The 20,529-nt window shown below is 43.3% G+C and overlaps 1 protein-coding gene across 1 annotated transcript in view; it reads left to right on the forward strand.

Moving 5' to 3' along the window:
* ACBD6 (acyl-CoA binding domain containing 6) overlaps positions 1-20,529 on the forward strand; it is an 80,393-nt gene that overhangs the window by 22,966 nt on the left and 36,898 nt on the right. The window contains exons 4-5 of the mRNA XM_056497972.1: positions 5,147-5,252; positions 11,535-11,624. Of these exons, the coding sequence (XP_056353947.1) occupies positions 5,147-5,252; positions 11,535-11,624 (196 nt within the window). The remainder of the gene's footprint in view (positions 1-5,146; positions 5,253-11,534; positions 11,625-20,529) is intronic.

Genomic DNA, 20,529 nt, shown 5'->3' on the forward strand with positions numbered 1-20,529 from the left:
TTGTTGTCTCCCTCCAGCCCTACTTTTGGGAACACCAGCCCTGGAAATGAGTGTAGAGCTGCAGGGACATGCGGCATCTGTGTTGGGAATTATAGGCTGTTGTTATGCATGTGGGTGGCTGTGCCACAGATGTGTCACTCACATAAATGCTGGGCTGTGCAATCCCTGTGGAAGAGCTTTCCTGGTTCTATGGGGCTCAGGCAGCCCACAGTGTGCTCAAGCAAAACACCTGTGGGTCCTGGCAGCTGGGACTTGGGGTTTTTCAGGTCAGTGTTATTAGAAAGGGGTGCTCTTTCAGCAGACCAATCTTTTGACTTCAAGATAATTGCCAAGTTTATTGCTTTCTCCCTGTTTCCTGTCCCCAGAGCAGTGACCTTTGGGGCTTTGCTTTGCTGTGCAAAGGGCTCAGGCCTGCCTGCCCTTTGGAGAGCACATCCTTCTGTGGTGGCTCCCACTCGGCGTTTCCGCGGCCGCCTCCTGCCGCGCCGAAGCGCGTGCGGTGCGTGGGGAGTTGGATGACACGTGTCCTGCCATGTCCCCGCGCCTCTCGGAGGGATGGCACACGAGTGCGCCTGCAAGTGGGCAACACTTTCCTCGGGACGGCCTGCCGGCTCCAAATAAACTTGAGTTATGGATTTATTCAGCCTGTAAAACCTCAGCTGGCATAAATAATTGAGAAAGCAAAGGTTTGTCTGTGGAGCGTACCTCGGGGACCTGCTCCTGCCTCCCTCCCTCCCACCACCCTTTCTTATGAAAATGATCCCAGTTGCACTGATAGATAATAACAACACCAAGCAATTAAAAGCTATGGGTGGCTGGAGAGAGGAGAAAAGGTTCAGTTAATGAGCTTTTCCTCTTCCTGTGCCCAGGAGAGCCTCCGAAGTGACGAGGCGATTAAAGCGAAGAGATAATTATAGATTATGTGAAAATGGGTCCCTTGGGGGGCCGGGGCCTTGACACAAACAGCGAGTGCTGCGAGTGCCTCTCGCTCCCCGCGCACGTCCCGTTCCGCTCTGCCGCCCTGCCAGGCACCGGCCGAAGCCACCTGTTAGCGGCCACTCCGCGGCAAACCCGCTGGGATGTGCCTGGGAGCAGCCCCAGGAACAGGGGAGAGGATGCTCATAGTAGAACCTGGTCTCAGCCCTCTGCCTGAGCTGGAGGTAACCTGCGGAGCGGGAGGAAGGGGACGGGGCAAACCTGGAGGGTATTCTCTGCACAAGGGTAAAATAACGTGGATTTCAAATCTCTTCTTTGCCCTTTTTGGTGCTGTTCAGAAAGCAAGGAGTTTTACAGCACTCCAGATAACAAGGAAATTATCAACTAGCAGCAGATCTCTTCCATGAGCTGTTTTAAACCTGTTGGCTCAACATGTGTTTTGGACAGCCTATGGAGAAGGCTTGCAAAGCCTTCTAAGCCTGGGGAGAGATGACTTGGTTTAAGTTCTTCCAAATCCTTTTATTCAAGGACAGAAAAAGCTGCTCATGTGTTACTTGCAGGCAACAGGTACAGTTCAACTCATCTTTAAATCAGAATTAGTGGGGATGGGATAGAGAACAAGGAATAGCTTTGGGGGCCATCAGCAAGGGAGAAGAAAAACCTCTGAGCATCTTCAGGAAATACAAAAACTCTGCCTGCCTTTACTGACAGTCAGCTCCTTGCTGACTTGAAGACTCCTTTTAATCTCAACAATCTGACATGGAAAGAAAATTGCATCCAAGTCTTCCTTTTAACTACAGGTTTTGCATTATTGTGCACATCTCCATTAGGTTGAGTTTCATGGTGTTTCCCATCTGAAGATGTCCTGAATACTGTGGTTTTTATATAAATTGATATTTTTTTGAAAATACTGATGGAAATGTTATGGGTTCTCTCCCCCAAAACATCATCTAAGCATGTCTTTGCCCTGTCACTTTTGTATTTTTCACGTGTTTCTGTCTGCTTTTTGCCTGTTTCTATCAGTTTCTGGGCCTTGCTGCTGACTCTTACCAGTGTTTATGAGGAGTGCAAATTCCTGCTAGGAGCAGGTCTGATAAAATCATTACATCCTTTTTCTTTTCCTGTACCTACTAGGGTGGACGTAGTACACATATTGCATTATTATGTACACACACACATGTGAAGTAAAGGAAGGGGGAAAAAAACAAGTTGCCAGGTTTTCAAGCTCTGTTTATTATTTATACTGTGTGGTTTTCAATGCAGAGTCAGCAAATAACAGTAACTTGCTGTTATTCCATTCACACCATTCAAGTAGAATGTCTTCCCTAGTGTTGGTCCTCCAAAAATCTGGGTTTAACTCCTCTGAGCTTTTTCCTCAGTTTCCCATACTGGTTTTAGCTGGATCAGATTGTTTTAAATATCTGGAATGCAGCTTCATATGGCTATTTTATTTGTGGGTAAAATGTTCTCATTGTGACCAGAAAGGGCTTATTTCTCTTTGTTAATATTTATGGAAAAGTTGCTTATTTTTTAAAGAGGGCATCAGGAGCAAAGGAATGGTTTAAAGATTGAGAAATGAATGCAGAGTAGAAGAACGAAATTTCCCGAAACCTTATCTTCAGGTGGGGAAATTGGTATTCTGGATTAATTCCATTGTGGAGACTTCTGAAAGAAAAGTGGTTTTTTGGAATGAGGATATATAGAGCATTTGCAGAGTTGGTTATTCCAGAAAACTAAATCATATCCAAATAGCTGTGTCAGGTCATTTTCCCCTTACAGACAATAATATCCACAGGAAAAGACTTTAAAAATCCTGTCTGGAGGCTGTGGTGGGAAAATGGACTGGTTGTGGTAGGTTAGGGTTGCTGTGCCCTCTCTGCTGGCATAGATCCTGCAGATGCTCCCTGTGGAGCACAGTCAGATGCTTTATGGCTGCCACATCCCTGCTGGCACCTCTGGTGCTGCCCTGTGAGGTGTGTCAGGGCTCTGCAGCATGTGCAATGACCAGGTGGTGTCACTGCCAGGGAGAGAAGGGCACAGCCCCAGCTTATGTTGTGACATGGAAAATCACCCAGGAGTAACTGAGGATGGTTGTGGGCCTCTTAAGTGAGAAAGGACTGGGGTTTGCTTTGTTGTTATGGAAGAAAGAGTGATCTTAATAAATGAGAGAGGTGTGGCTGTACAGTGGGTAACCCAGTTCCTGTCCAGCATTGTCTGGAAAGTATCTTCTCCCAAAAGGCTGCTGTCAGCAGCCAGGGTTGTGTTGGGGAGGTTGGACTAACAAGGTAGGACTGGAGGGATTTCCAGCATATCACATCAGCCCTTGTTAGCAGGGGCAGGCATGTCTTGTGATCTCCATCATGAGTCTGTCAACCTCCATCTCGAGCAGTATAAGTTTTTGCCTTTTCTAATCCTGCTGTGAGATTCTTTTTTTTCCCTGTAATTCAAGGTAATTGCATTTAAAGTGTGCAGTGATCTGCTTTCCAGGAACTTGTGTGTAACGAGCGGGCAAGGCCTCCAGTGAATGAGTTCATGACAAACTGGTCAAGAAACTGGGAGCCTCCTGTGATGTCCATAGGCCTAAACACAGTGTGAAATGCAGGTGGCTCCCAGCTCTTCACTAGAAAGGTGCAGCTCAGGTGTCTGCAGGGACTGCCTGTGTACAGAGTAGGGGTCGTGTGCTGGAGAACAGTGGTACCAAGGGAGCAAGGTGAGAGAAGTCGCTTCAGAGGAAGTGACTTTGGAGCAAGCAGTGGTCTGCCTCTGGAGCAAGTATCAGTGCTTTTTCCCACCTTTTTCTGGCACCATGGCAGGACACAGATGCTTGAGGTCTGAAGCATCAGAGTGTAACTCAGTAAGCCAGATGCATAACAATAAAACACAAAGTTGGCTCATGGCACTCTGCCTGCCCTGATGGGAGCAGAGGAAATGGCCTTGCTGGCATTTCATTTTGGGGGAACTACAGGTTGAAGAGTGTCACTTTTTGTTTGTAAGCCATTGCTCAGAAATGCAGATGTTATCTCGATTCTACTCTTCCCTCCTGGCATTCTTCAGCCTGCAAGTTCAAGAGCAATGCAGATGAACAGAAGTTCTGTTGCCTTTTAGCACCAGGGGATCGGTTCTCTGATTTCCCTGTTGCATTTCTCCTGCCCAGAGCAGACTGACCTCCTTACTGGGTCTGACCAGCTCCAGCAAAAGCTCCCTTTTCTCTGAGTAACTGAGGCTGTCAGTGTGAGTTCTGCTGAACATCCAGAAGGCCTTTAGTTAAGGTGATTGAAAACTGGGGATGTCACGTGAGGCAATGACTCTGTATTTAACTCTTGTGAAACTGCCAAGTCCCATAGTAATGCTGATGGGCTCATTTGAACCATGGTTTTCATCTGTAATCTAGAGAGAGGATTATGTGAGCTTTTGGCTTACTTCTGGAAAACCAATGGCCCCTTTTCTTTATTCCCTGCTAGCACAGTGGTTTCACTGTACTTACACCTAAAGGTATTATTCTCATAAGAATCTGTGAAGGGTCTTAACTTCATTAGAGGTCTGTTTGTTTGGCATGTAAAGATGGAAGTTTTACTGTGCCTGAAGCCAGACTATTGCTTTTTGCTGTAAGAGGAGCTATAAGTGTGACTATGGCACCTGTGACACCATCATTTGATCTTGCTGCCTGCAAGCAGTTCAAAGCAAGCACTTGCTGGTGTTGTATCCAGGATCCAACATGTGTTTAGCCAGGGACAGATTGTTTTGCAGGTGTCCTGTCTGTCCTGTTGTTTTCTCCAAGCCATGTTAGTGGCCTCTGTCCAGGGTGGATAGCATTGGATGGGGCTTTGGTGTGACCCACAGTGGCTCTTACAAGAGCAGCTTTAGCCTTTTCTCTTCTGTGGGATTGCAGTGATTTATACCAGAACTCAAACATAGATTTTTCTAGCTAACTTTATACATTTCTTGTTCCATTTCACAGGAATAAACTGACATTTGTCAGAACATAATATTGTTAAAAATAATTTCTGTTTTTCTAGGAAGCAGGTTCTTCTGTTTCTTAACTTGGGAGGGTAGGGAAAAGCATATTATTCTGCATGTGCAATACTAGATGCCTGTTTTGATCCAATGACAGCACTGAAATGTCTGTAACAAAGTTAGAGCATATCATGTGTGTGTAGCCTTTGTCTTGTGCAGTAACACGGTGCTTCTTTTCCTTTTGTTTCCTGAATAGGGAAGAAGACAAGAACATTTTTGATTACTGCAGAGAAAACAACATTGACTATGTAACCAAAGCCATTCAATCAAAAAAAGTGGATGTGAATGTCACAGATGAGGAGGTATGGAGAAAAGATAAGGACCATCAATCTTTTATTTGTTTTGTATATTAATTCACTGCTAGTCCTTTTTAAAATTCCATGGTTAGGATTGTTGTAACAAGGTGCTGCAACAGTTGGACAAACACTTGGTCATTGAGACAGGGTAATCTGTTTGGAAATAGCTTTCTACTGGATTTCTGGTAAGTGTGGGTGTCTAACTCTCAGGCTGTAGCATGTCAGATTAGAAGCTTAGTTTCTATTTTCAGCAGTACCAGCAGCCACTTGCAGAGTAAGATCTTCTGAATACCTCCCTTTCCTGACTTTGTACACTAAATGTGGTCAAACAGAAGTTGGAAGTGAGGGAAACAGCTTTTTTTGACCCATGAAGTCTGTTCAGGTTGAAGGAGGATTTCTGACTTGCCACAAGCTTTTCATCATTCTTAGATGGAGGGGAAATGAGTGACACTGGTTTTCCAGCTTCAGAAAAACAGTGACATTGTCCAGTGTTTCTCTGCTCATCAGATGCAAAGCACCATTTCCCCACAGGGAGGTAATACAGGCATTGCCAGAAACTCCAAGAAAAAACAGTCCAAAACTATGAATTGACTTCTTCCTTTTTTTTGGTGAGAGTAAACACCTGGTAGGGGCAGTTTCCTGTTGATCCTTCAGGAGTTATGGCCTGTTATGGTTTTTCACCTTGGTTTTCCTGCTTGCACACTGCCACCTAGCCCTGCCCTGTCCAGCCTGAGCACAGCTCCTTCCAGCACGTTGTGTTTTGGTGAACAGATGAAGTGCTTAGACATTCATAGACTGAGACGCCACAAATTCAGTTGGGCTCTCCTGTAGCTCTAAGCAGATTTCTGCCCTCTGAGCCATGACAGCCCCGGCTGGGGCTCTGAATGCTGATGGCAGGGCCTTTTATTATTAATCAGGAATTCATGTGAATTAATTTTCAGAGGAGAGGAGGGAGGGTGTTCACAATCAGGGTTGGAATTTCACATCATAAATTCAATGAACTGAAACTGTCATGTGCTACACATGGTTGCTGCACCAGTGCTGTTTCTGGGCTCCATCCTCCTTCTGCAGATCACAGGATACAGAAGATGTCCAGGGCAATCCCACAGAAAATACAGCCGAGTCTGTTAATTAATAAAAGCTCATGTTTTAGGATCACTTGCTTGCAGTAAGTGCATGTTAGCATTACTTTGTTTCCACTGGCAAGGTACTCCTTTGTAGTTAGCAGCATTCAGAAAGCTTGTATTTCCCTTTCTGTTCAAGTAACAAGTGTGCCTGTTTTCAGCTGAAAAAATACTGTTAAAAAAATCAAAATATTTTGTGGAAGCTGAAGTATCTAAACTCCTAAAAACTACCAGATTACATCCTCTTTGGGAATTATCTATGAGTCTCTGATGTAAAAGAAGTCCTATTTCTAACTGATGGATATTAGCACATGGCTGTTGCTGAGTGTGGGATTGCTTCAGCACAGGCAGGAGCCAGAAACATCTGCCTACCTGTGAAGGACTTGTGAGAGGATTCCCACTAGGGCAAAATTCTCCCATAGATTAAATTCTCACAGCTTCAGCAATTTTGGTTTACCCCAGCAAATGCTCAAAAAAACAAAAATAATCTGAAGGAAATTGTTGTTTCATTATATGTTATGGAACTGAAAGTATAGCCAGTGTTGTTTGGTATCCTCCCAGTCTTGGAGGTGGCTTATTTTCCAATATTAGGCTGATTGAAATTTTAGAACCCATTTTAGACTAGAGATAACCCAGACTGAGCCTTCCTTGAAGTGTACACAAGCATAATCTTGTCATTTTTATTAACTATTTTAGTGTTACTGTGTAAATACATCCTGCCAAATCCAAAAGCTGCCTCACCTGGCCTCTGGACATAATTCACACTATCAATACTTTGATTTACATGCCTATAAATTTAAAATGTCAGCAGGGTACATACAAAGAGTTAACTTCTTATGAAACAAAATCTACTGAGGCACCAAAATAGGCTCATACTAAGCTGCAAAGACACTCAGCTCAACCTTTCCTTGGATAATGAAAACTTGGCTAGGGTTGTAGGGTGTTTAGATTTTATTTTTATGTGATATGGTAGTACTCCATCTAATTGTATCCCCCCATTGTATGCAAACCTGGAAGAAGTCAGTGAAAGGAGAAAAGAAATAAAGAATAAAAATGTAAAGTAGGGATGAGCCAAAGTAGTCAAAGCAAAAGGATTTCAGAAAGGGCAGCAGAAGATTTTGGGGTATAGATAAATGCACTGGGAAACTCCAAAGCATAAGTGGCCTTCTCCCCAGAACAAGCAAAGCTCTTCATGTGCAGCATTCAAGCCAGCATACCTGCTAACAGTTTGGATATGATAAACTTCAATTTAGAATTAAACAAAGAACCTAATGACAGTAATCATGTACAAGCTTCCATTTACTGTATCTAAATTGCCCAGAGTTCAACAGAATCGCTTGCATTCACTTATAAGAAGTAGCACAGACTAAAGCAACCTGTTTTCCTTGTGTATGTCAGCAGGACTAATGGAATAAGAAATGGACTGTGGCTGTGAAGTCACCCCAGGCACATCCTGGGAGTGTGGCTTACTTGCTGCCTTTTTGAAAATAGTATTTTTTCAACTTCTAACAAACCAAGAATTGCTCAAAGGCAGAGATGAGTTGCTTTTGTAATTTGTGCCAAGGGCTGTGGAGGTTGTAGCTAGATAATAGTTTTTTAATTGTTGGATAAATCTCAGTAAACAAACATGTTACCTGTTTAAGCTCTTGCTAAAACTTTATTGAAAGGCATCTGACAGGATGCTCACTTAGTCCCTGATCCTTGTGCTTTTCAGCAGCAAGTGCCAACTTGCCAAGGAAAGAACGAGGGGGAGAAATGGATTTGAAGAAGGGTCACATGCTTCTGGATTTTTAGGCTTTCTCCTATTAGAAAAGCTTCAGCAAATGTTTCAGAGCTCTGAAAGTGATTGACTTCCAAGTCAAGTTTACCTGTGTAATTGTAACAACAACCCTTCTATTCACTGTTTCTGCTATCACAGGGGGATGCAGCTATTCTGTAGATATCAGTCTTTTCTTAATTACTGCTCATAGAGCACTTGCCACAAGTTAGAGTGGCTCATTGCTATCCAGCCTTTGCAGCTGCAAACATCACGCCTGGAAATGTAGCTTTATACTGTAGCACATCCATTCGTTTTGGCTTTGTTCTTCCCTTTCTCTGCTCAGGCTAATGGATGTGAAAATCATTCCCATCCATTTGTCTGCAGACTCGGTGTATGGGAGACAAATCCCTGTCCTGTGCTTTGTTTGTGAACACCCTGTGACTTGGAGCTGAGCAAAATTGATGTGCTGTTGGCTTGAGAAACAGCTGCAGGAGCTGGCCAAGCTGGCAGCGGTTAGCCAAGCAGAGCACAGAAGATTTAAGAGGCAGGGTTAGTGCACTGGGGCTATTTTTATGCTTTTTTTTTAATTTTTATTAAATACCTCAAAGGTGGGGGGGTGGAATTGCATCCTCTCAAGTAACTTCTGCAGCAACTGTTGTTTGAATTGCAGGGAGAGAGTACCTTGACTGCATCTAGCCAAGACCTCACTGCTGCAGCACTTTCCTATGTGAAACTATTCATGTTGCTTTGAGTCTCTCACTGTTTAATGAAATAGTCATGTAAGAATTGTTTTGGGAAAGCTCAATCTGTGGCCCTTAAAATTTCTGCCACATTATTTAAACACACATGCTATGTGCTGATATAAAGTAGCAGCTGTGCAGACTAAAGAGTTTTTCTCTTTAAAGCATGCAGAGGCAGTATCCCTGCTATACAAAGACTGGGACTGTACATTCAGTTTAAGCTTATCACAAATGTAGTTTAAGAAAGACATGGGAAACAAGTGGATTTTGTGGCTGTATATCTGTGTGAGTATGTTAGCCAGAGCTATTGGCTGTTGTTTACTTGCCTGATGCTCTACAAACAGTTGTGTATATTATCTAATTTCCACAGAGCCATTGAGGTTAAAAAAGACCTCTAAGATCATCAAGTCCAACCATTTGAAATACCCAATTTGTAGTAATGCTTTTTGTTATGCAGTAAGTAGGTTGAGATTCTTCTGGAGGTACTTTTTCCTTCCACATCTCCTGGTGTCCTCCTGCACAGGTCTCCAAAGGTCTCTTGCACCTCATGTCGAGGGTGTAGCATGTTGCAGGCATTTCTTGGGTGGAATGTGTCAGGTGTTTAATAGTGCACAATTACAATGCAGGGCCATTTAAGGCACTAATTAGAAAATATTGTATCCATTTAGAGTTGCAGAGAAAATATATAGGTAAGCAGAGTGTAATTACCCAAAGTGGAATTGGCCCAGGACTTGAAATCCATACTCCTGCAAATAGCACAAGGAGATTTTTAATGACTGTAGATGATCAGGCTTCAGGGTTTTGTCTTGTTCAAAAGGCACCATGTGTGAAAGAACCAGCCTGCCAGTGTCCTGGGCAGGACCAGTTGCCCAGTGCTCTGGTACCCCTGAGCTGTCACAATTAGATGTTGATTTTCCTTTATTGGTCTCAGTCAAGTTCAGCACCAATAAAATAAGATTATCCTTGTCCAGAGACAAATGCAAACCAACATATTTTAGGCCCTAATCTGTAGCATGAATTTTGATATAAAGGATGGAACTGCCTTTTTTTTGTCATGTAACTGTACAATACATTTGAATAATCACAATATTGTTCCTCTACACATTTATCAAGACACTGAAATCATCTTCTATTGAAGTATTTGTTGCTATTGTGCATATTGCAGATGTGCCTCTTCCTTTTGAGGTAAACATCTGTGACTTGAAAAAACTTGGTATTTGTCCAACTGAAATCCTAAGTCTTAAGTAATTAGCAGTCCAGAGATGAATTAAGGATGCTAAACGTGAATTAAAGATCTCTCCATATTTAGCAGTTGTTTTAAGATTCACTCTTTCCCCCTTGTGGACTTTGATAGGAATGTTGAGTACATGAATATGAATCATTAAATGGCCTGTGGATGTCATCAATGCTTCCATAGAAAGTCACTGTCAGAAAATTCATTCTAATGCAAGGTTAATTAGTGTAACATTAAAATTACATTTTACAAAAATTAATTACTCGCTAGGTCAAAAAGTGTGAATTTCCTGACTTAAAATCATGCTCTACCTCTGCTGCCCTGCCCAGGAATATCCAGCAGAAGCAGTGTGAGCTTTGGTCACAGGTGTCTTCTGCCCCTCCTGTTTCTGGCACCATGGCCAGGAAATTTGGCTCACAGTTCCCATTAGCAGATAAATGAGTTGCTCACCTTGTTCCCCACTGCTTTGTCAAGAGATTTATAACCAGGCATGGGCTAATTTAAATGATTTCTTCTGTGAGGGTCTGTGACTGTTTTCTGTGGCATATTGAAAAACACAGGTCAGTCTAATGGTGTCACAGCTTGAGGGAGGTGATTCCTGATTATCTGCAGGATGATTTCCAAGAAATCCCTTACAAGTGTGCTGTGTGCTGTCCTAAATCAGGAGAGACTGATAGAACATTAAGGCTAATTTGCTAAGTGTATGTAGAAGGTTTTCTTCTTTGCTATCTCAAACTACTTTGAGTTACCTTTCTCAGGGATCCTAAGCTACTTCCCATGCCCTTGGGTATGCAGGAAGATCTGAACTTCCATTGCATCCCATGCCATGGTGGCAGACACCTGTAGAAAGAGGATGGGAAGAAAAGTCTGAAGGTTTCACAGGTGCTGGAGTTATAGATGCAGAGCCTGCCCAAAAGAGGACAGTGAGGGGTTCCTGCCCAGACACTCAGTTTTAGTTTTCTCTTCCAGCAGAGGCAGGAGCTCTGGGTTGAGTGTTACAAACCTGCCAGAGGAATGAGCTTTTGGGAACTTGGTATCCAGGTGACTTAGGCAGCACTGAATATCCTACACTTGCTGTGTAAGTCATTGCTCCCAGAAAAGTCAGAGGGGCCAAAATCCTAAATCTATATAGGAAAACAAATAATGTGCTGGCTCCTGCATTTCATACTTTGCTGCTTTTCCCCTCTAAATTTTTTGCTGGCTTGTGGGTTTGGTGCCAAATTAATGAAAAATTGAACTATGTGTCACTTTTAACATTTCTAGCATTATAAGTCCAAAGCACCAGTAATAGTAAGTGGCATACCAGTATTTTTTTGTATTTTTTAAAGGCTGTGTTAATTTTGGTATTGGTGCTTATTACTTAATAGCAAGACTAATTTTCCATGAGGTTTTGTTTGCTTGGCTTTGTTAATTTTCTCCTGGCTGTTTCAGGGCCGGGCTCTGCTCCACTGGGCGTGTGACAGAGGACACAAGGAGCTGGTTTCAGTTCTGTTACAGAATGCTGCTGATGTGAACATCCAGGTAAGAGGCAACACAGAGGTAAATTGGATTGATGTGTTATACAGCCTCCTGACCAAATGTTTCCATGAAACTGAATTCTACCAAGACTCCACAGCAAGTTCTCTCAGGGTATGTGTCACAGAAAAGCTGCTCCATTCTGGTGAGACCCCACCTGCAGTGCTGGATCTGGGGCCCCAGCACAGGAAGGACACAGAGGAGGCCAGAAAGTTGATTAGAGGGATGGAGCACCTCTCCTATGAGGCTGAGAGAAGTGGAAGTGTTCAGCTTGGAAAAGAGAAGGTTTCAGGGTGACCTAATTGCCGCCTTCCTACCGAGGAGAAAGATGGAGAGAGACTGTTCACAAGATCATGTAGTGACAGGACAAGAGGGAATGATTTAAACTGAAAGAGAGTAGGTTTGGATTAGATACTAGGAAAAGAAATTCTTCCCTATGAGGGTGGTGAGGCATTGGCATAGGTTTCCCAGAGAAGCTGTGGCTGCCCCATCCCTGGAAGTGTTCAAGGCCAGGTTGGGCAGAGCTTGGAGGAGCCTGGTTTGGTGGAAGGTGTTGCTGCCCATAGCAGGGGTTTAGAGCTAGATGATCTCTAAGGTCCTTTTCAACCCATACCATTCTGGGATTCTCTTATAGGAACATCCAAAAACGGTAACCTGGGAAAAATAACAGAATGTTGAGCTACTGAGGTTTGCAGCCCATGTCTGAGCTTAGCTAGCACCAGTTTTAGGATATCTGAATAGACCAGGTTTTGACCTAAACTGGTTCAGCAACCACTTTGCAAGTGGTTTCTTCCAGCCAACCAGCCTGGGTCTGCCAGTGCAACACTCCCAGTTCTGTCAGCTTGTTGTAATTAAGGGCTGGCCTGTGTAGATGTGGTCGTATTCAGAAATAATTGTCTAACATATTTCTGTCAAATTATGATTGACTGCTCTTTACCATCATGGCACTTTTTGGCACTGCTCTACTTCCCAATTTGGACATAGATACATCTTTGCTGATGAATCTTTGAGCTCTTACTGGTGAGATCTGAGCAGCCTTCAATAAATGCTTTGGGAGTTTGTAAGAGGTGAATATGAAGCAGAGCTGCAGTCTGAAGGCTTGTGGGCAGAGCTGTGGTGTTCACAAGCTACAGATAGCTGTGTTGGTATTAACACATGAATCAAATTGTTGTAAAAAAGTCTATTTTGCCCTTTCCTTGGCAGAATTTCTGGTGGGGTGGTTATGAGGAAGCAGAGCTCTGCAGTGGCTGATGAGATGTGTGTGTTTGTGCTTAGGTCTCCAGGGTTTCAGTTGTAATGGCTTTAATAGGAGGTTTCCTTACAGAGAAGAGGGATAGAGTGAAGCCAGTGCAAATGGGGGGCTTTGCACATCCTGTCCATCTCCTTTCAGTCAGAGCTAGTGAGTGGTGTGTTGGATACAGACAGGAACAGCTTTGCATTGTAATTAGGAAGCAGTGGAATCAGGCACCTGCCCATTCCCTTCACCTTGGCACCCTGGGATATGGTTCTGGCTTTTCTCTGAAACATCTCTTCTCCTTGACACTATTCTCATTCCTTTGGAGGTAAAATCTGACTCTCAGAAGAAAAAACAGGTGAGAGAGTCATCTTTTTTTTTTTTTTTTCCTCTGAGTATTAATTTTCTGTTAAATTCTTCTCTTCTTTTTGATGCATTGCACATTTTCTAACCAGATTATTTTTGGCCAGTAACAAAAGGTTAATAATAGCCATAAAAAGAAAAATCAATCTTTGATATGTTTTTCCTCACCAAGGTAATAAAGGGGAATTTTTATAAAGGTCTCTGTTTGCACGTAGGTGTGTTCCCAGAGAAAGCAGACACATTTTTATTCTCAGCCATATAGAAATTGCAACAACAGTTCAAGACTTTGTGACTTAATGTTTATTTATCTTTTTTTTTTCTTTCTTTTTTATTTTGACCTTTACTTCAGAAGAATTCACGTTCACATCCAAAGCAAAATCAGGAGAAATTTTAAGATTAACCACAAGAAAAAGGGAGGGGGAGAAATTCTGGCTTCCTAACAGGCCATAAATACTGCAGCACCTGCTATAACACATTACCAAAGGCACCATCAGTTAATGTGTAGGCTGTAAAGAACAGTGGGTTCAGTGTGAGGGGATATTTGGTCAATGGGTGATGCTGTTTTTCCAAGGTGACATGCTTCCAGCAGAGAAGGTTCCCTTCACACCTTTGTCCAAGCTGCCTCCACAATCCCACCTGCCTCTCCAGGCCTTCAGGAATTCTTCTATCTTGTTCAGTTTTGCAGCAGCACCTTCATGCAGGCAGCATGAGAGATAAAGAATAAATTAGGCATTATGAGGGTTATGAGCAGGTAGTGAAGGAGAGGAATGTTACAGACCAATTTTTTTTTAACTGCCTATGTTTTAGTATGCTTCTAAAAAGTTAGTCAAACAGCATGACAGATTTATGCTCTCTTCCATTACCTTTTTAATAAATGTTCTTCCATCTTGGCTCTTTTGCAATGTGCTGAAGGATTGAGCTGCCCTAAGAAGGCAGTGACAGTGGTGCTCTGCTGGGTGGCCTGGAGCAAGCCTTTACTGTTCACTGTGCCTGTAGATGTGCCTTAATACCTTTCTGCTCCTCATTTTAGTTACCTTTATACTATCTATTGTCAAAGTACTGCAGTCTCTGGATCAAGAGGGTCTGCAAGTCAACTTATTTATCAGCTCTTTGCTGATAAACTGACAGCTTTAGGAGCAGGAAGAGAGGTCTCCTGGCTCTGCTCATTCTTGTAGCATGCTCAAACACACTTCAGTTCTTGGAATAACCCCGTGCCCCCAGACTGCAGTGGTGCTTTTTGTTTCAGCAGGGGTGCCTCAGTGTCCAAAGGGTGGTTCACTAATGTCACTGAAAACTTGCAGCCACTGAATTCCCTGCTTGTTTATAATTAGCTCTTAACAGCACATTTGAAAAGGGGTGGGAGAGCAAGTGCCATTGGCAGGGGATACAGAAAGGCAGCAGGCTGCTCTGCTTTGTTGAGAAGGGATGTTTGTGTCATTGAATTACCTAAATCTCCAGTGCCAGGGGCCATGTCAAAGTGGGTGGTGAGGTGGTGTTTTGGAGCTCTGCTGGAAATACCCAGAGCTTGGGGCTCAGTCTGAGAACAACCTCCTTCACTGGAATCATTTGCCTAAACGAGCAACAAAGCAGTTGGTAACATAGTGTTACGGTACAAGGTTCTAGGCATAATACAGTAGTAACATAAGGGTTATTAAGGGCCTCTGCTACATGATTATAATATCCATTTCTGGCTTTAAAACATAAAAGACACAAATTTTCCTTGCAGAGGATGAGCAACAGAGAAAAACCCCTTTGCTCTATGGGGAGATACCTCCTGGATGTGAGGTGCTGCTCATGCAGCTTTCAGAGGGGCTCCTCTAGTGTATTTGGGGGACATAAACCATAGTCTTTCCTCCTGGACTTTCTGTGGGTGCATTTTGTTTCATTTGTGGGTACTCTGTACTCCAAGATAATAATCCATGTGTTCATGGCATGCCCTTGGGAGTGTATGGGGAGCTATCTGGGAGTGATGCTAAGCAGCTCAGCTTACTCTGGTAAAGCTTTTCAAGCCTATCTAGCCATGTGAGCAAGTCTTAACATAAATATTGTGAGTTGTAAAGGGAACTGTATCACTTGACACATAGGATAATTAAGGGCTGTGTACATATCTATGAGGTAGAGTAGCTGAGTTTAAACCATACCTAAATATTTTATGATTTTTAAACTGCATCACTGTGCAATTATCAATGTTATGGTAACTTTCTGTGCTGAAATTTTTCTGTAATTATGACTAAAAGGCTGAAAAAAGCTGTAACTGATCTTCAGTTTTTATTTCCTGGCTTTTCACTTCCCTGATAAATTGCAGATCAGTGCACTAAGACTTTAAACCACTGGTCAGCAAGTTCTCAGTAGTCACTCATGAACCCTTCAGGTGTTTGAGAAGGAAACTTGAGACCAAAGCTGAAAATCATCAGGTTAAGAAATCTGTTGCTAGTATATGTGAGGTTTATTTTATTCACTTCTATATAGTAGTAATTTTGGTGAAAAGCATCTGGTGTCTGTGCTGTCTGCAGAGAGCATGGGTTGATTTTTGGTACCAGTGTTGGATTTGTATCTTGCACTAATTCAAGGCTATTCAGTCATATTTATGCACTGAGGCATTGTTTGTCAGCATATTCATATTTTGAGTTAGGTTGGGGTTTTTTTCCCTTTTCTTTTTTTAAGACACTTAGAGTAACAGAAGGAGCATGGTTGCCTCCCCAGGCATTCTCCCAGTTCCCAACTTCCCCTCTCTATTTGCATCCTAACACTGGTGATCAGAGTGTTCCTGGAGACGTGGAACATGGAGCAGCCATTCCCTTGTAATACCTTCACTGTCTGGGGATAAAAAAAAGAAAAAACCTTTTCAAATGAAGACAATACAAACATAATAAATCGCAGGGAGGGTTCATCTCCCTCATGACTCAATCCTTTTCAAACAACATTATTATTGACTGACCTATTGGTTGCCAAAAAGGAAAATCAATTGTACTAGAAGTAGTTGCTGGGCCACAGATCACAGTAGTAACCCAGCAGAGACAGGCTGATTTTTATCAACTATCCAAAGACTAATTTCCACCATTAGCTAAAAATGAAGTAGAAATTATGGATATGTCGAAGATTGCTAAGATTGGTGGTCCATTGGTTTTGTGTGTTTGTGTGAGTTTTCTGTATTCCTGCCTGGCTCTTCAAAGGCTTGTGTCTGTATAGGATAAAAAGAAGCAAGGAATAGTCAAGCCTGCTTGCATGCTTGCTTTTTTTTTTTTTCTTTTTAGCCTTCTTCATTTGGATTTTAAAGCAAGGGTCTTGTGTTGGAGGCACATAGATATTTTAAAACTAAGCTAGTCTCAGCAAATGTGCATTCCTTCCCTGCCTCCTGCACCAAACATTAGTCATGATCCTGTGGGAGATGGAGAAATTGATGTGGATATTTTGACTTGTGTGACCAAGGACCACTGGCTCCATCTACACACCTTTTCCTCCTCCCCAGTAAAATGGGGATGCAGACACACTTGTGGGTAGGGTGCCAGCTGCCAAATTCCCTCGCTATTATAACTGCATTCTCTAAACCTGGCTGAGATTAAACAGGAACATGATACCCTGTTTAATGCCCTTTCAAGTTAATGTCCCTAGGATCCATTTCTCCCTAAATATACTAAAAGCCTGGCTCATAAAGGCAGGAGGGGCCCTGTCCTGGACCTGATGCTGCAGCAGAGGCTTTGGCATGGGTATGCTCACAGCAAGCAAAGGATGTCACAGGTACTGCTGAATTGACCACTGTGCTGTTGGGAGGGAGCTACAGTGGCAAACACATGGGGACACTAAACAGAGATGAAAAGCAAAGCAATGAGAGCAAATTTATTAACCACAGTAGTGTCCTTCCCTAAACCACCCCCCATCCCTGTCTCAGTATTTCTGTGGTCATTTATGTCAAGCAGATCTCTGAAGACTCTGCAGCCTCGTACCCCTTCAGTCTTGACACTGCTGCCAGTGGGTGTGAAAGCCATTAGCCAAAAGAAAAGAGAGATCTGCTTAGTGACAGAGGGTAGCATTCTACATTAAAGCATTGACATGGTGCCAGTCTCACAGTTATTACAAGTGGCACAGCTCCATGTCTCTCCTGCGGGTCTCTCTGTGGAATGTAGATTGGCAGCAGGTTGAATGTTAAATGGTCACCACTCAGCAGATGCTGTTTTTACCTACAGGGAGAAAAGTCCCTTTCAGCAGAAACATTTGCAAAATATTTGCACTGTAAATATATGCTGGGAAAAGCAGAGATTTATCCCTGGTTTGCTCCTGAGTTTCTGAGGCCACCTGAGGCCTCATCAATACTAACCATCAGTAGTACAGATAGTATTTCCTTCTGCTTGTCCAGGCTGGGCTTTTTAGCATTGTTTCTTCGTATCTTGCAGCTTGAGGTGTCCAGTCTTTGTTTCTTGTGTTCCTTGTAGACAGATGAATCATTGCTTGATGGCTTGTGCAGCAGAGCAGTTGCACCTTGCACGGGCAGCCCACACGTGCAGCACTGCCTGCGAAGCAGCTCAGCAGCCAGGAACTGCTGCAGGCTCCTGTGTCCTGCAAAACCAGGGTTTGAAAAGTGAAATCCGAGAGCTGGTCCTGAAAAAACTCGCAGTGGTCTCTGCTGCTTTGCCCTCAAAGTCTAAAGCTGCTGGTTTAAAAAGCTGGGACCAAGGACAGCAGCACATTTTAGTGGCTTGTGGGCATCACCTTGTACTGAGGGCTGTGCTGTGCAGAGGGAGGCACTTTCCACGGCCAGTACTGGGGCAGGAATCAGTCTGGCAAAAGGCACACAGTTTTAGCTCAGGGAGCCTTGTGCTTGATCCCCTGCCTGACACCACAGCTCTTTTGTGGTGCACTCTCTGTCAGTGCTCTCAGTAGACAGAAGCCAGCAGCACAGTGAGCTTTGAGGTCAGTGCAGGTGGCATATGGAAGAGAAGTAGATATCTTGCTCCTCACTGTCTTCATGTGTCCCTGCAGAGACAGGAAAGACCCCTTACCTTGAATGCTTCCCTGAGAGGACATGGGATGGCCCCGTGGCCCTTGGTCCCAGGGTCATCTTTGAAATCAGCATGTGTTAAAACACCTGTAATTCCTGAGGTCATTGTTGGAAATGCTTTAGCCCCTCATTAAGGTGTTTGGTTAACTGCCCAAACAGGATACCACTGGCAGCCAAGCTGGTTCTTCAGGTGAACGCATCACCCTAGGAATGGTCTCTAATCACCCTAGGAATGGTCTCTAATCACCCTAGGAATGGTATCCAGCCTTGCTTCATTTCCTATGGTTTTGGCATCACCCATTCCTGCCAGAGGAACAACCGAGCTGTCAGCTACTCTTTGCTCAGGAGAGATGGTTCCTACAACATCTTCTTTTACCATCAGCCTCCTAGAAAAGCTTTCCCTGTTTTGAAGAAGTTCTGCCACTCACCTTCTCCCTGGGACTTCTCAATTTGAAAAAAAAGCCTCGAGGCTTTAGTTTCAAGTGGAATTTTGTATTCATCTGTTGTCAGCACTTGTTTCTTCCAGTTTGCTCTAAAAACCAAAACCAAACAAACCCATACAGAACAAAAAAACACCCCCAGTTCTGTGTAAATCACTGGGGCATCTCACATTTGCAGCCTCCAGTACAAAGCACTTTTGTTAAGTTTTGCTAAGTAAGATTGTTCTAAATGATTTAGATTTTGGGGCAGTAGCTCTTTAAGCTACTTTAAGCTTATTTTGGTTAGATTTTAAGTAAGATTTTTCATGATTATAGCTCCACAGATTTTAAGTGGCAGAGCAGCACTGAAAATGGCCAAGCTAATTTAGTAGGTTCCTGTTTCTCAACTTGTTACTTTTGCATCCATGAAGACAGTGTCAGTGCAGGAGACTTTCTCCCTCAGAGTTGTGTTTCCAGTGGCAGGGAAGAGTGAATGCTTAGGAGACAGACTAGGGTAAGCATACAGTGATAATTTCATATGTTTTCCCAAAATCCAGGGCTTGGAGGCTTCCTGAACCACTGCTACTACCTTTGCACTTCTGGATTTTGATTTGATGAATTACTTTCATCCCTCTTTGGATTCCCAGACTAAGTGGGAGTCCTGTAGTTTAACTGTGCATTTGCTTTGCACTTGCCATGATCATTTCATGTGAGAGCCCCATCTTTCTTGTGCAATGAGAAACAGTAATTGTTCCCCCAGTTACCTTCTCTGTCCTGCTTGTGGCTTTATTGGCCTCCTTGATTCCCCTTGATCACTTCTTTTTCAGACTAAGGAGTTTTATCTGTTTAATCCTACCCCATTTGAAAGCTGCTCAGTAACTTTGCCACTTGTCATTCTTTGGGTCATTTCTAGTTCTTCCTTATTGCTTTCAGATGAAGGGAGCAGCACTTCTCCCAGTGCCCAAGCTGTAAGTGCAATATGAGATATAATGAAGCAATATTGTGCTGTTTTCTTATTTCCTTTTCTTCCCCCCTCCCAATGCCTCCTTGTTGTTTTTTATTTTTATTAACTGCTGTTGAATACTGAGCTGGTGTTACAGAGCTGTCTGTAATAACTTGTGATCTGTCTCCCCAGTGGTAGTAATAGCTAGTTCAGAGCCAATTGCTCTGGATTTAGACTGAAGATTGTTTTTTCACATGTGCATTACTTGGTGTTTATTAGAGCTGATTTCATCTGCAGGCTTTTCACCCTGTCACCTTGAGATCCTTTTGTAGTGTTTTAAAGGCAGCTTTTGGTTTAAAGGACTCGGGTGATTCACTCCCAGCCTGCTTCTCCTGTTCCCTTCTGTGGGCTGAACAACCCAGCCCCTTGCACAGATCCCTCAGAGGCTCCAGCTCTCACCAACAATTGTGCAAGCTCGTTGTTTACTCATATTCAATCTCTAATTTTGTAATCAGTTCTCAAGCAAAGACCTTCCCTCTTGCTCTATGACAGCATCATTCAGAAGTCTTTGGTGAGAGGGTGTGTCCAAAGGCCTTTGGAAATCCATGTGAACAGGCATCCCCACTCATGTGGGATAGCAGAAGTCTTGATGGGTAGCAAAGGCTGGTGCCAGCCTGTCTCTGCCTGTCACAGAAAAACTACTGAGTAGTTTTTGTAACAAAACAAGTAAACCCTATCTTGGAATAATCTTCTAGTTTATCTGACACACCGATGGACTGTCCCATCTTACACGTTCCATGTTGCAATGAGTCTTTCCTCCTCTTTTAACAGTGCTCAGCTTGGCTGGAATAGAAGTTTGTTATAAAACAAAGGCCTGAGCTCCCACGAAGGTGTGTTGAGGCTGTCTGTGTTGTTCATTCTCAGGTTAGGAGGTTCCTGTCTGCAGGCTGGGTACC

The sequence above is a fragment of the Oenanthe melanoleuca genome, chromosome 8 (genome assembly GCF_029582105.1).
Source record: "Oenanthe melanoleuca isolate GR-GAL-2019-014 chromosome 8, OMel1.0, whole genome shotgun sequence".
Lineage (NCBI taxonomy): Eukaryota > Metazoa > Chordata > Aves > Passeriformes > Muscicapidae > Oenanthe > Oenanthe melanoleuca.